The 15108-nt window shown below is 50.6% G+C and overlaps 6 protein-coding genes across 6 annotated transcripts; 1 reads left to right on the top strand and 5 right to left on the bottom strand.

Annotated features, from left to right (window-relative positions):
- Positions 1–215: 215 nt before the first annotated feature.
- Aspvir_002535 (maleylacetate reductase) lies at positions 216–1341 on the bottom strand (the record flags this gene model as incomplete). Its single annotated transcript, XM_043274133.1, has 2 exons — positions 216–763; positions 816–1341. The coding sequence occupies 2 exons, from the start codon at positions 1339–1341 to the stop codon at positions 216–218; spliced, it is 1074 nt and encodes a 357-aa protein (XP_043130068.1).
- An 820-nt stretch (positions 1342–2161) lies between these two features.
- Aspvir_002534 (WD40 repeat domain-containing protein) lies at positions 2162–3481 on the bottom strand (the record flags this gene model as incomplete). Its single annotated transcript, XM_043274132.1, has 2 exons — positions 2162–3041; positions 3120–3481. 2 exons carry the CDS (start codon positions 3479–3481, stop codon positions 2162–2164), a joined length of 1242 nt encoding a protein of 413 aa, XP_043130067.1.
- Positions 3482–3692: 211 nt separating this feature from the next.
- Aspvir_002533 (uncharacterized protein) lies at positions 3693–4673 on the bottom strand (the record flags this gene model as incomplete). Its single annotated transcript, XM_043274131.1, has 1 exon — positions 3693–4673. One exon carries the CDS (start codon positions 4671–4673, stop codon positions 3693–3695), a length of 981 nt encoding a protein of 326 aa, XP_043130066.1.
- A 953-nt stretch (positions 4674–5626) lies between these two features.
- Aspvir_002532 (glycoside hydrolase family 7 protein) lies at positions 5627–7108 on the bottom strand (the record flags this gene model as incomplete). Its single annotated transcript, XM_043274130.1, has 3 exons — positions 5627–6385; positions 6450–6833; positions 6893–7108. The coding sequence occupies 3 exons, from the start codon at positions 7106–7108 to the stop codon at positions 5627–5629; spliced, it is 1359 nt and encodes a 452-aa protein (XP_043130065.1).
- Positions 7109–10103: 2995 nt separating this feature from the next.
- On the top strand, positions 10104–11391 carry Aspvir_002531 (alpha/beta hydrolase; the record flags this gene model as incomplete). Its single annotated transcript, XM_043274129.1, has 2 exons — positions 10104–10507; positions 10569–11391. The coding sequence occupies 2 exons, from the start codon at positions 10104–10106 to the stop codon at positions 11389–11391; spliced, it is 1227 nt and encodes a 408-aa protein (XP_043130064.1).
- Positions 11392–11637: 246 nt separating this feature from the next.
- Aspvir_002530 (uncharacterized protein) lies at positions 11638–11930 on the bottom strand (the record flags this gene model as incomplete). The annotated part of the gene is made up of 2 exons (XM_043274128.1): positions 11638–11842; positions 11905–11930. 2 exons carry the CDS (start codon positions 11928–11930, stop codon positions 11638–11640), a joined length of 231 nt encoding a protein of 76 aa, XP_043130063.1.
- Positions 11931–15108: the final 3178 nt, after the last annotated feature.

Genomic DNA, 15108 nt, shown 5'->3' with positions numbered 1-15108 from the left:
GGATGTTGTTGATGGCGGAAATTTTATTTTTTGGAGAGGGCGAGAGAAATCCCCCACTTCACCCCGCCATCCATCCAATGGGGCTGATGCCATTTGGAGGGCTTCACCGTACGATAATCGTCCAAAAAAGCGATTAGATCATTTTCGCATTAGGGACATTTCTTAACATTTGCAACTGGATTTTTACATAATATAGCAGGATATATGACTGCTACCTAAAGATCTGCTCTCGCCGGCTCGCCAGCCCATACCCTCCGGATCAACTCTCGGATAGGAGTACGCTCAATGTCTCGAGGATTCCAATAAGGATTGTTTACAGCGATGTCTGCAGCCTTGTCAATATCCTCCTCCTTCATGCCAAACTCCTTGAGGCCCCGCTTGACCTTGAGCTTGTCCAGCAAGACATTGAGGCCGTGAATAGCATCGCCATTGCTGTCCGGAAGCGCCTCTGCGAGCTTTTTCATAGCCTCAGGGATCTTGGGAGCGTTGTAGGAGATGGCGTGTGGCAGGACCGCCGTGTGCGTCTCTGCGTGAGGTAGGTTGAAGCTGCCGCCGAGCGTGTGGCAGAGTTTGTGGTGGATGGACATGCCCACGCTACCTAGGCAAGTACCACAGAGCCAGGCACCGTACAGAGCCAGCGAGCGAGCAGTTTTCGAGCTGGGATTCTCAACGATCTCTGGAAGGGCAGATGCCAGGGCCCGGGTACCTTCGATAGCCATCAGGTTGATGACGGGGTTTGTGTTGCGGGCATACAGCGCCTCAACTATCATGACGATTAGCCTTTGAACGTCATGATCACAGAGCGATTCACCAACCAGCATGGGCAATGGCATTGACACCGCTCGTCGCACTCATCGCCACAGGTAGAGTCATGGTAAGATCGACATCGTAGATGACCGTCCCAGGGAGAATCTTGGGGTCCGAGCGAGTCTTCTTCAGTCCGTCCGCCGTCTCGCCCAAGATAGGAGTCATCTCACTACCAGCATATGTAGTCGGGATGCAGATGTGAGGAAGGCCGGTCCGGATGCTGATCGCCTTGCCCAGGCCAATGGTACTTCCACCGCCGATGGACACGACCAAATCCGCTCCTTGGGCCCTCGCATACTCGACTGCCTTATCTGTGATATGGGTAGGGGTGTGCATCGTAGCTTCGGAAAAGATGCCAGCTACTTGGCCCTTGAGAACCGACTTGACGGCCTCGGCGTGCCCGACCTGCTGCGGTGTCGACAGGACCAGCGGGGCCTTTAGGCTGAGCCGCGCAATTTCATCGGGGAGCTTTTGAATAGTACCGCTGCCGAAGATGACACGGCCCGGATTTGCATTGTACTCGAAGGCGTCCATCTTGAGAATGCGTATGGCCAGCTCGAGCTGCGATCAAAGTTATAGAACGACAATTGACTGATGCGGGACTTTCAAGTATCGGTAAAGAGTGAATCAATAAAACAAAAGAGGAAACCAGGGCAGCATGGCTATAAGTATAGGTTCGCTAGCCCATAGTTCTCCGGGATGAGGCTTGATCAGCCATGAATAATAATAAGTTAATAACCTCTTCTCCCCACACCCCACCAGCGGGGGAGTGCGAATCCCGTTCAACGTCATGGAGCGATTGGAGCGAAAGAAGCTCTTTGCCGTGGGTCTCTTTCCGGCCCTTTGAGTTTCGGCAGTTGACGAGTTGATGATCCCGATGATGTATATGAAGCGCTTTTGACAGGCATTTCTGTAGAATGCAGAATGAAGACAAAGGAAACGAGTGGAGTTGACTACATGCTAGGATTCTGATGTTGGATTCCTTGTCACTGACAATCACTCTGATAAGACAGCCGACCAGGTCGGGAATCCCCCGTCTCCAATCTGCCCCATAGAACACCATCCAAGGGACAGTATGCTTCTACTCCTATTGGAGGTTGGAGCAGAAGTGGATGTAGAGGTCTCCTAGCATAGATAAAGTATGTGTCTTCGTTTCTGTTGAACACAGGGGGTATTAGGTATGATTGATAATATACTATGATACCTTGATATAGTTACATGTTTCGTCGAAGTTGCACCAACCACGTAATTGCAGCTTTCTTTCGCATAAACACCGATATATGCATGCTACACTTCACTTTTGATTTTTCAAAACCGTTTGGGGTATCCGGAAATCAAGCCAAGCCGAGTCAAATCAATCAATGTCGGCAAATCCCATAATGTCTTGGCCTCCCTTGCCTTTGTTCTTCTTGCGCTTTCGCTGAGGCGGAGCAGCCTTGCGACTCTCACGATCGCTATCCGAGTCGTCACCATCGTCGCTGTCGTCACTATCACTGCCAAACATGCGCTTCCCGCCAGCCATGTCCCCGTCGATTCCATCTGAGTCGACGGCCTCGTGCCAGACCTTGACAACCTGACCACCACCACTGACCATGCGTCCTTCAACGTCGAATCCCAAACCGATGACGCCTTCGGTCTCGTCATGCATGACTTCCGAAACGACCTTGTTCATACCCATCCGGACGAATTTCACTCCACCACTTCCCAGGCCGACGGCAATCAACTTGCCCTTTCCGAGCTCGTCAGGAACAACCGCCAGGGTCTCCAGCGACTCTCCGCCTCCGGCTTCCCGCTCAACGTAGATACGCTCGTCTTGGTCATCCCAAGCGCCTTTCTCCCAGAGTGTCAAGACGCCGCTGGAACCTCCCACAATCACCTTTTCACCCCGGCTCGTCCCACCCGCGCGTAAACCGCCGATGTAAACGGAGCTTACCAATTCCTCTTCCTGGTCTTCGCTACGCACTAGGACACCGCGGCGGAGGTCTGTAACGGCTAATGTAGTGCCGCCGGTGGTCACCCATTGCTTGCTGAAGCCCGAGGTGCTGGTATCCGACGGAGGGAGCAGTGTAAGAGACGAAATGTAGTCGTCGTGGGGATGATGCGTCTGCTGTGGCCGAGCAGACACTGGTGAGAAGGGAATTCGAAGGTCGTAGAGATGGAGTGCGCTGGAGTCGGTAGCGAGGAGGAGAGTCTGAGGGGAGAGCGCATGAACGATTGTCGGAGCATCGACCGATCTGCCATAACAGTCACCTTTAGTTGACCCACCCACAGAGAAGTAGCGTAATTTGCGACGCAAAAATCAATCGACTCACCCATCCTTCGCGGGAGGAATCGCAATTTTGTTTTCCACCACGCCGGTCTCCGCCTTTGCGGCCTTGACCAACCCATCCGTCCCCGCAGAGTACAGCATCTCCCCGTCCGCCCCGAACCCTAGACACCGACAGCTCCCCTTGTGTCGGCGGGTCCTCCACATCGTATCGATGTGTCCCTTGCCATTGCGCGACGAGGAAGTCGACTCCGCCCCATCATCGTCGGTGTCGCTCTCCTCCGACGGAAGCCGAAAAGTTTGGACGTGGCCAGTAGACAGACCAACGGAGACAATTGGCTCCTTAGGATGGATGGCCTGCGAGAACAGGTCCGCTGAGAGCGGGAGGGTGCAGACCGTGTCAAACATGGCGTGGGGAGGAGGTAATTCAAGGTCTTTCTTTACTTCTCCTCGAAGGAGCTCTAGAATAGATGGACATTTAAAGTGGGTACGTTACGGGCCGATGAATCTTCCGCCAGTGGGTTCCATATACAGTATGCCAACTGGCCTACCTAGTCAACTATGCCCTAAACCCCGTCATTAAGCTAAGAGACATCTCTGAATTCTAGAAGTCCATTAACTAATTATGAGGAAGAATACCAGACTGCGACTGTGACACTCGCGCCCGTTTTCTGCGGTGCAAAGCTAAATCGACCAAGAAAAAGTGACTAAACGCGGCGACGTCGCTGTCGAAGTACTTGGGATGTGATCTTCGTAGGCTTCGTAGCCCTGGGAAGCCAAAGCACCAGTTATCATCAAGATCCGCGCCGAGAGTAGGTTCCAAATCAAATTTGCCCAGTGACCACAGCCAATCTTCGAATTGCACCCAAGTCGATAACGTGGAAGGTATGCCCCTATGGAAGAATACAACATCACAATCAATAAGGAGCTTCGAGATAGGTAGGGTGGACCACGGAGGCCTCAGTTTGGGATCAAGTTTGATCAAATTCCCAGCTCTATGCATGCTTGACCGCGTCTTCAAAATCCCGAAGTCATTTTCAGACGCAATGGAGACTGGGTATTCGGAAAGTGGATACACAACGCACAAGAACACAAAAGGATCATGCGCTGGGAAAATAATCTCCTTTTCGATGCCGGAATACAGATCTCCCAGTCGACACCAGTCGCTGCGAGGGTTGAGCGCGAGTTGCGAGGGGATAAGGTTTCGTGTATCCAGGTACAAGGATCCAACAATAGTGATCTTGTTGGAGGGTGGCTGCTTGAGGAGCATACGTCTCCAACTAGCTTCTCTTCGAAGATAAACCTCCCTCTTACGACGCACGTGTGCGCGTGAATGATCCTGGACCTTTTTGCGAAATAGACCACGCCAGAGGTTTGACTGAACGAACGGGTTTGTCCGTCTTTCCTCTGGGTCAACCCGCTTCTCGGAAGGCTTGAAGAAGAGAGCTTTCTGGAGAGCATTAGAGTCTTGGATAACCCTATGCCACATACGGCAGACCCTCTGAGCGGAAGTGAGCAAGGTGGGTAGATGAACCTGGAGGAGGATTTCCTCAAGAACTTCTGGGATACCAAAGATTCTGTGAGATGCTGAAGAATACATCCTGTTGGCAGTGAGAACAGGCTTGGTTGATTAGTGGTGGTGGAAGTTTTCCATCTGAGGGATGAACACAGCTGGCAGCATTAGACGTCATAAATACAGCTTGACTCTTGAGCCAGTCATCACAGCTTGGATAGAGCCCAGGATCGACGCAAATAATGGCTCATCCTGATGTAAAAGCAAGACATGCTCAGAGTCACATGAAGGATTAGTCAAAGTGCTCTCAACATCAGACAGTCCTTTGGTAATTGCTTGCCTCAAGCCACGGCATGTTCAGGTGCCCTGAGTAAGTCGATATATTTTTCTTAAGTTTATCGTGTTCGTGTCTTCAACCCTGTTTACCTAGATCACATTGTGCCTGTATCAGGATGGTTTCCGTTGCTTGCTACCAGTGAAGTTCTGCACTCACTCTCCCTACACAGTAGAGCTTCACTTCTTGCGTCGGAACAAAGATGGTTATGATTCTGACGATTCCCTTTTGTCACGGGTTGATGCACAGCTTCAAAGTCCAGAGATAGTTCCCCTGAGAAGGAGACTTGGACTGAGTAAAGGCAATGCAGATGTGATCAAATATATCTTCCTAAATTTACTTCAATACTACGAATACTAGGTGTCATCTGTGGTCGCTAGGAACGAGGACAATGATCTTGTAGAAAGGCAACAAATTGTTCAATCAACTTCATATGTACAGGAGAAGCCAACGTCGAGATCCTTGCAAAAGAAACAGTAAAGCACTTCACTTGGAAACAGAAACCAAAAGAGAAATTTCACGAAGAAAGTGACAGATAAGAAAACAGCAAGTGAAAGCCTGCCCTGAAGCTCAGCAGGGTTTATGTCAATCGTGCATCTGACTATACATAAGTCCGGGAGGAGACACTCCTCAAGGGAGCCTGCCCTCAACCATTGCGGCCACAATCAGTGTCTCCCACACGAGCTTAAATTTCCTCACAAATCGCTTAAGCACTGTAGGTCGAGCCAATGGAACCAAACTTGATGTTGGAGAAAGTCACAGAGGCATCAGGGTGCTGGGCCTCGACGGTTGCCGGGTCGCCGACGCCGTGCTCGCATGTACCACGGGCAACGCCAGGTTTCGAGGAATCAGCATCAGTGGGGTAAGTGCTGTCGAGCCACATCATGCTAGCGGCGTGGTCGTCCCAGATGCTCATGATGAGAACCATCTCAGACAGGGCTTTGCCCATGCCGCTGAGACCGCCGTGCTGGGCGAAAATATCCTGATCGCCAAAAGCCGTCTTCTGGGCCGTGCAGAAGTCCGAGGTGATCGAGTTGCCAGACACGCTGGCAACGTTGGAGACAGCGTTAGCAATCACCTTGCCGTTCTGGACGTAGATGCGCTTGATTTCGGAAAGAGCACCACTGTCAGTGCCGTCAGCAGTAATGAACTGAGTCACCACGGTCATCTTGGATTTCGTGTCAACGATCTTGCCAGGGCCATAGAAAGATTCATTGCCCATGCGGAAAGGGTTGAAGTCACAGCCGTCAGGATCACAAGTGCCTGCATAACGGGTAGAAGAGTAAGTGCCACCGCAGGCATCACCGCTGCAAATGGTCTGTGAGACATCATCACAGGGATGAGGAGTCAAGGCAGTGGAAATGCTGTTAGCCTCCCAGACATCCATCTCAGGGCAGCAGGATCCGTGGCCCCCAACGCCTGCGTTCTTGTCGTTGCTGGAGGGCGTCCAGCCTTCGACGTTGGCCTGTGTTATCGTCAGCCTCTATGTAATCGTCGATCAGATCTCCCATTGTGAGGGTTTATCTTACCGCGCCATTGATGAACTTGAGATCCCGAGGGCACTGGGAGTCACAGTATCCGGTCCCATACTTGGCACCGGCCTTGTTGGTAGGGTATTTAGACATGCCGCCGTCGGCATCCATAGCCACAAAGTACAGAGCACCGTTCAAACCGCAAGGGAGGTTCGACACATCGACATCGAAGGTGAACTCGCTGTTCAACAGGTTGAATTGCTGATACGTCTCATCATCCTTCATGAGGTACAAACGCGAGCCAATATTGGCACCGGTGACGAAGCTGAGTTTAAGCTCGGATCCAGAGGTAGTGACACCGTAAGTGCCCGCGTAATCGGCTCCATCTAAAGCACAGTTCTGAGCGCAGGATTCGTTGTCAGGGCAGAGCTCCGTGTTCCACTGTTGGCATTGTCAGCAAAATTGCGTCCTTGGATACGGCTGCCGGTGGAAATGCCTACCGTGTTGCCGGTATAGCAATTGGTGGTATCTTTGGTCGAATGAAGCCAGCGCCAGTTGGCATCAATCACAACAGAGCCGCTCTGCTGGGTGCAGCTGCCAGCAGCAGTACACTTCTGCCAGGTCAGAGCAGGGTGGGTTTCCGCTTTCTGTGTGCCGACCTGCTGAGCACTGGCGGCCACCGCAAGAGCAGAGAAAAGGAGCGCGCGTTGATGCATTTTGGTGCAGAAGAGAATGAATGAAGTTTTTGTTATCTGACCAGCAGAGATGATTGACCAAATTGAGGACGGCTTGTTAGCCTATATATACTTTTTCTTCAAGTGAGATTGACCTTCCTTTTCACCCCGGAGCTAGCCTAAGGAGAGTGCATCTCAATCTCAACATATCCGGTGCAACGGTCCGTCAGTCCGTCTCATTCGCCTGTTTCAAGGTAGGAGAGCGATATTCTTCCAAGATTGTAGGGGGCTAACCATGCAGGCAATGAATGTCACAAGGGCAGCAAGTTATGTCTGGAAGTGGACCCTGAGCTCGCATGGACTTACAAAGGCTCCGCACACTAAGTCGTTAGAGTAACAGAAGCTCGAAAGTTCCGTGTCCATCACAGAGCCACGATTCACTTTTTGCGTTTCATCTGTGCAGTAGCGGAGAAAGCTCCGAGCTACTTTTGCTAGGTGCAATATCACTGCTACCCTGGGCCATAGCCAGTTTCTGCATGTTCACAACAACCCCTACGACAAGGGACACCAGGAAGATGACGGTCAAGAGGATCACATGCGGATACGCAACCATTTTCAGCTTATAAGCCCATATTGTCTGATAAGGTAATGGTATGTCGGCGGATCTACATCTGAGGGAGACGGTCGAAGCGACTTGCCCTTGGGGTATGCTCTCAAAGATGGTAAGGGATCGTTTTCATGCACAGTCTTTCCGCACTAGGAACTAAGTCCACCAGCAGCTGAGTGAAAGATTAGAGCTGCAAGGGTAGAACCAAATCAAGCCCTGAGCGGGGAGTTCGTGATGCCTATCAAGCGAGGATGTCAATCCCTGGAGCCTGTCTGGTATAGTATCATTCAACTCGAAACCACGACTCAATTCGGCAGACGTCGCCTTGTCTAAAAGGGATAAGTCGACATCCCAGCGTGTACTGAGACGTGGAAAATGAGCTTTCTCAACGTGAAGGATTGCAAGGAAGTACTCCGTTTTGCCGTTTAGGCACGGCGGGCAAACCAAATTTTTCCGGTTGTCTTGGGGTGAGAATTTGGATTGGTAGAGACACATACTTTCACGGAGGCTGATTTCTGAAACGGCTCCCAGTAACTTGATTTGAAGATTCAGATGCTGCGACGTCGAAATTAAGCGCTAGGAGAGATGACGCGGTGGCAGGATCTGGCAGCTGTGGCGTTATTGGGCGTCAGCTTCATTTCAAGCCATCAGTGACCTGATATGAAGGATTGATTAATTATCGAGGGGGTCCTGAAGCCATGTCGATCACCGGAATGCGGGGATAGAATCCCATCAATAGCAAATCGCCTTGACGATAGTGCCGGCGCATTCGGTTTCGGATGTTCGCTTCAGATGGCGCCGGGTGTGTCTTCAGGCAGAATTCTGCATCAACTGCCAAAGAGAAGCCCATCTATCTACTTGCCTAGAGAAATTGTCAAGGATATAAAATACCTGTCTTAGCACACAGACCAAATGAAGAAAAGTCACGGTCGATCGCTGTTACCTCGGACGTCCGGGAATACGACTGCGAGATTCACACAGCCTAAGGGCGGCTACTGAATGGGATTGACAGAGCGTCGAAAGCTGTTCTTTTAGTACAGCACGCAATTGCAGAAACTATTCGAGTCCACCTTATCGCTACAGGTAATGTACGGACATCCTGAGTCAGCGTTACCATACGCAACTCACAGAACCCTGATCAAACACTGTTGTGGTCATTGACAGAGATATAGCAATGCAAACATCAGAGGGGACAGTCAGACTGCCATCCGAAGAACTCATAGAACGAGGTGTGTACCTTGCAGATCCTTCTTCTTTGAGGGCGCAGCACGTGCAGTCTGCACATATGCGCAAGGGCTCCAGGACGAATCGCATTTAGCCAGGAACGTCTCTCGTCCTATGAATCGGCAGTCAAACCGCCGGGATTTCTCCGCAAAATATTGCTAGGAGGTTATGGGGTAAAAGCAAGAGCGGGAGCCAGCAGCTGGATCTCCGGAATTATCGCCTGAGCTGTCTGCAGGGTCGCTTTCGAATAGGGCGTTTCTCCTCCTGTCTTAACACCGCCGGATTTTAGACATTCAAGTTCAGTTCAAAGCTGACTCTACAGCTCGCTGGTGCCAAGTGATGGATTCTCGACTCCACACTGTTGACCGCATGACAGGATGAATAAGTCGGCGGCCCGTTGTGATCGTCGCCCGTGCTGTCTGTTTGTATGACATCTCTGCGTGGTTATGTCATTGGAAACTGCGCAAGTCTGACTTTTGATAACAAGTTAATCAGCCTATGGTGTTGCCTGCGTTCATGCGTGTCCAGTTCGAAGATATGGCAATCCATCCACTTGAAGGGTGCATATGCTCATTAGCATGGATCAATCGAAACTGTACGCTTCAAAATATCTGGTCAATTCTAGAAAGATTTGTCAAAGTCAGGTTTAGCAGATGAATTTTCAGTTTTTCTGGATAGATTCGAGTCTCGGCCATATAATAGTGCCTCGGATTGTTCGGCTCACTGCTATAACTTTCGAACAGAAAATTGGTGAACAGTATGAGCTTGAGATTTTTTTCAGACAAGATCTATCACTGTACAGTCGCATCACCAATCAAATTGGTGATTTTAGATGATCGGCTCGAGATGATTGCGAGGAGCTGTGTTGTGCTTCCTGAACCCAAGAACGCATCGAGCTGGTGTTGTTTCTGTGAACCTGGATTAGTCACTTGCTGCCTATTGATACCTTATCGATTTATGGGAAAGAGCCAACCGATAAGGCATCCATCTTTACTCCAACGTCTCCGGAGGACCTCGGCTTCTTTTCTTTCCTCCTTCGTCTTTAATGGATTACGCTGCTTTTCGTCCTGTCATTTTTAGATCATTGATTCATTAGCGTCTACGACTAGAGACAATTCGAGAACCAAGATCAAGTCATAGAGGCCCTGGAACAGCCAAAGAGAGGAGATCCAGAGTTCGAGGGACCATAGTTCGAACCAGTCGGCCATGGCTTGGTACACCCAGGCAGTTGAAAGAGCATCCAATTCTTTCAACGGTCCGCAGGTTCATCTTCACCTACTAGCTTTGACTGGAGCATCCGTGACTCTCGCTTTTCTTTTCCGTTCATTTCTCTCCGAACAGCATCCTAAGGGTACCATTCTCCCTTCGCCCCGTGCGGCGATTTCCACTCTCCAGGATGCGGAGAAGCGCCAACTCCCTCTGCCAAATGATGTGCTCCCTGGAGCGCGGGATGTAGCCTCGCCGTATGGCTCCATGAGAGTTTATGAATGGGGTCCAGAGGACGGACCTAAAGTATTATTCGTCCATGGAATCACCACACCTTGCATTGCACTGGGCGGATTGGCTCATGCTTTGGCCGATCAGGGTTGCCGAGTTATGCTTTTTGACCTGTATGTGGTTTCGCTATTCACCAAGTTTTTTGAGAGTCTTTGCTGAGAGATTGTCTTCCAGTTTCGGCAGAGGTTACTCGGACTGTCCGTCTGACGCTCCTCAAGACCATCGACTTTTTGCGACTCAGATTTTCCTCGCTCTAAGCTCCTCTCCTGTCTCCTGGACGGGAGCTGGCTCTGGGAAATTCTGTCTGGTCGGTTACTCCTTGGGCGGTGGTATTGCAGCGGCATTTGCATCCTACTTCCCTAATCTACTCTCCGCATTGGTGCTATTGGCCCCAGCGGGGTTGATCCGCGACTCCCAGATCAGCTTTCAGTCCCGACTTCTTTATTCGCGTGGTCTGGTTCCAGAACGGGTACTCGGTTTCCTTGTTGGTCGTCGCCTCCGCGCTGGGCCCTTGACTACTCCAAAGCCAAAGAGTGGAAAACTCAACGCTGTAGATGCCCTCACCGAAGAGCTTCCCTCGCAAACCGCGGGCAATGTGCAGTTATTGTCTCGGGCCTATCCACATGTCACGGTTCCCAATGCCGTTTCATGGCAAGTGAACAACCATGCCGGATTTGTTCATGCGTTTATGTCTAGTATGCGCTTTGGCCCGATCTTGCAGCAGCGACAGTGGGACACCTGGACACGCCTTGGCAAGTACCTGGTAGCACAGAAAGGACTTCCAAAGGAAGAGCAATTGACAAATGGCCTTCCAAGTGACAAAGTCCTCATCATGTGCGGCATCCATGATGCCATTATCGTGAAAGATGAGCTTGTGCACGACGCCACGTTGGCCCTCCAGGGAAATGTTGATTTTGAGTACTACAACGCAGGCCATGAGTTTCCCAGTACCCTCTACGATAAGGTAGCACAACGGATAGTGGAGCTCTTGAATTGAGAGAAGTCTATTGAACTCGGTTATGACACAAATCAGAGAGAGAAGGGGGGTGGGGGGGGGGAAGGAAAAAAAGAACCGCCCCCGAGCTTCGGGGCCCAGTCTTGATGAAATGTACGCTAATAGGACGATCATAGACTTTGTATATAGAACATCATTCTGTCAATCTTTTGGACGAATTTTTCTTCAGGGTCCCGCCACTCCCCAAATTTGGAGTGAAGAGATATCCCCGCGAACTTTCCTCCACCTTCATTTTCGCAATATTTCTTCAGTTGCGTCAAGTTGACTGCTCAAACGTGATACGTGAGCTGACCGATCATGCATGCGCGCACGAGCGAAGTAAGGCTCATCAGCAAAAGCTGACTGTGAGAATCTGTCGACGACACCGTTGCTGGCGTCTGGAATATGGCTCAACTTCCCGGCACTTAGGCCGCTGCTCTCGCCGTTGGTCATCCTGAAATGAAGCCACACGTGAGTCCTCTGTGGCGAATATGTGTGCACATGAATGGGGCTTACTTTGTGGACTTTGTTGCAGAAGGCATTGTCACTATGAGGTTTCTGTTCGTCTTCAAGTCGAAATGCTGGGAAGTTGAAGTTGTTTCGGGCAAGCGAGTGAGGCGAAATCTATCCAGTTGCTGAAGTGTGGCAGAAGGACAGGCTGACGATATACACTCGAGATATGGTGTTCAAGATGTGGATTGTGCGATTGTAACTGCAATGACAGTGAATGAAGTCGCTCTTTTGCTCTGCTTTTTATGCTTATTGGTTCTGAAATCTGGTGAGTAACAGCAAGACAGGCATGCCCCTCCTCTAAATACTCAAGGATGATCGCCGGCGCAGATGGAACAGTCAGGGAATTTTGATGATGGAATACAAAAATAGCTGACCCGCTTCATAGTCTCGAGGGCACTGGTAAATGACCAGGATAAGTCTGAACGGGGCTTAAAAAAGGAATGGGCATCGAGGGAGAAACCGGAATGATCGAGATCTTCAGCCTGAGAGACAGCATGGACGATGACATCGACATGGGCTTAGTGCACATTCGCCGTTCTGTTCTGGCGCATGGACTGCCGAGAACGGCTCTGGATCAGCAACCGGCCGAACAGTCGTGAGGTGAAGAGCGAAGCGGATCTATTCATTGGCTACTAGACACCCTATTCTCTTCTCGAAGCAGGGTCCACGAAGGATCATCATCAAATGCCTTGATCACCAAAAACCGTCCATCAGCCGTAGGTACCGACTGGGCTTGGGCCAAGGGATGGCCTCGGAGTGGAGTTGGATTTCATCGCTTAAGCGTCTAGTTCGCATCTCTTGAACGGGAGTTCATTTACCACCGGATCGACTTTCTTGGGGGAATTCTGATAAGCGGACGTGGCGTACGTCGGGAAGATTGGCCGAGCATTGCCCTATGGGCCCGTCCCCCTGGTACGCTACGGCGTCCTACAGTTACTTTCTTTTTCGACTGCAACCGTTTTTTCTCGTTCGTTGGAAGTGGACTGTGTGTATGTTTGGACGAAAACTAGGCTGAAACACCAGATCTTCTGCCACAAGTCTAGACCTTAGACCAGTAGCATGGCCGATGGCATGCGACTTTCTTGGCAGTCATTCAGCTACCAAATGCAGTCCTGCATCCTGTCATAATCTGTGCAGCACCTCCCGAGCTAGGGGCATGATTGGCAGGCTTGAATAGGGAGTCGAGACCGAGGATGAGCCGTTGCAAGGACGATCGGTTGGAGCTTCGAACAGGCGTGGTTCGCGTGGACAAACGTGGTTGCTGGTATGGATGATCAACGCACAGTCCCAAGGAAATCTGAAACAGGAATTTGACTGGCATAACCTGCCATTCAGCATCTCATCTGAGCAACTCGCATGCTTTTGTGGCTGCGTGTTTTCTTTTTTCCTCGGTCACCTCCTTACTTCCTCATTTCCTCTTTGAGTGGCGATCGGCGAACAGCCCCCTTTGTCAACGTTCCTGAGGTGATGATTCACGGAGCGATGCAAGAAGTGCATCATTTGCGTGGTAAGCTATGTGCATATGCGGGTTACCATGCAGCCTGTGCTTCTTCTCGTGCTGTTCTAACGGCTGCGAGTGTCAAATTCTCTATGCAGTCATCGGGCAGTTGACATCGCCGACCTCCCTTCTCTAACAAGAGGCCATGTGCTGAACAATTACCTTATGCTTCCTCACATCTACCTAGTGCTCGCATGGAGTTGGGCTCTACCTTGAAAGTCATTGGCGAATCTGTTGCGGGTGTGTTTGAACCATCCACATACTTGGGTCGTCGTACTTCAGACAAACTGACGCCTAAAACACAGTTCAGCTATGCTCCTTTAATTTCAGACGGAGAGTAATATGATTTGGGTCCAGGAAAAATGAAAAATAGAACGCGAAGCCTCGCTCATTGGATAATCCTGCCAGGAGCATCTTCGCTGAGGAGTGCGATGCGCATGACATATGAAAAGGGACAAGGTGCAGAAGGGGGGAAAAAGCAATTATTCATTTACGCCGCGTGACTTTCCGCTGATTAGGGGCTGGGCCGTTCAAGATCGAGGACGAAAAAAAGACCTTTACGACAGGTCTCAGGGACTTAAGAGACAGCTGAGGTTGCACACTGTAAATCTCAATTTCAGCCGTTCTCAGGGTTGGGAAATGCGAAGCCGTCCGAACCTCAATAGGCCTTGATTGGTGATGGCCGTGAACTACGCTCACTCTTGGCACCGGTTGTTACCAGAGTGTCGGGTGCGTCCAGTCTTACCCTTACGCAGAGCTTCGAGGCTCTGAGAACAACGTTTGGGCGTTGTCAGGGGTTGATGGACAAGCCTATGAAGCGAAATCCGCAGTATTGGGTGCTTGCTGGATACAATCATGATGCAATTCGGGCAGTTTTTCCAAACCGGCCGAACCCGAAGTGAGACTTCATGGGCACTGGGAGATCTGCAGTGACTGTAAATGCTTGACCAAGGAGACGTCCATTCACGAATTGGGCAAAAATTGACGACCCCTAAGAGCGACTACTCCGTACTCCGTACTGCGGTGCAGACCAAGCCGGAAGATCTTGCGACTTGAGAGCAGTCCACGATTGCTCATCAGGCGAAATGTATACAGTATACCGTAGCCTTGAATCAAATCAAGATGGGTCGGGGTGATATTGCTCTCGTCAAAGCCCATAGCTGCCCGGTTCAACGCTGCAAGAAGCTTCTCGGGAGATCACTGTCTTTGCGCAAGCCAAGGCCAGGAAGTCTGACCTATTTTTAACAACTTTGTACGTCAATCTCAGCGCATATACGCAGGCCAAAAAGTCTATTCAGTAGTGGGTCCTGTGAAGTGCACTGACGACTAGGACTACTACCGTTGTACGGGGTATGATTCCATCATTCCCCATCTCGCGTGGATGGCATGAAACAGAGCCAAGCCTCAACTCTCAAAGCAGTCGACTGGTTCCAACCAAGCCTCACTGGAGGCCTGTGCTGACGGCAGACTGCAGAGCACATGGTTGCAAGGGAGAATGGACAACCCTCCCTTGCTGAAAAGCATGACATGTCACCTTACCGGTCATCAAATGAAAGCAAAGGCCATTATCATCATTGCAAAGTGAGACTACCCAGTCGAGACTAAAAGCAGGAGGCATCGGCGAACTCCACGACTAGACACGCAGATCTTGCTCAGATTCGTCCATTTTTGCGTGTTTCATCACTTCGCTCTGAAACTATCTCAAATAA

The sequence above is a fragment of the Aspergillus viridinutans genome (genome assembly GCF_018404265.1).
Source record: "Aspergillus viridinutans IFM 47045 DNA, scaffold_12, whole genome shotgun sequence".
NCBI lineage: Eukaryota > Fungi > Ascomycota > Eurotiomycetes > Eurotiales > Aspergillaceae > Aspergillus > Aspergillus viridinutans.
The sequence above is the reverse complement of the archived record's forward strand: the minus strand, read 5'-3'. Positions and strand labels throughout refer to the sequence as shown.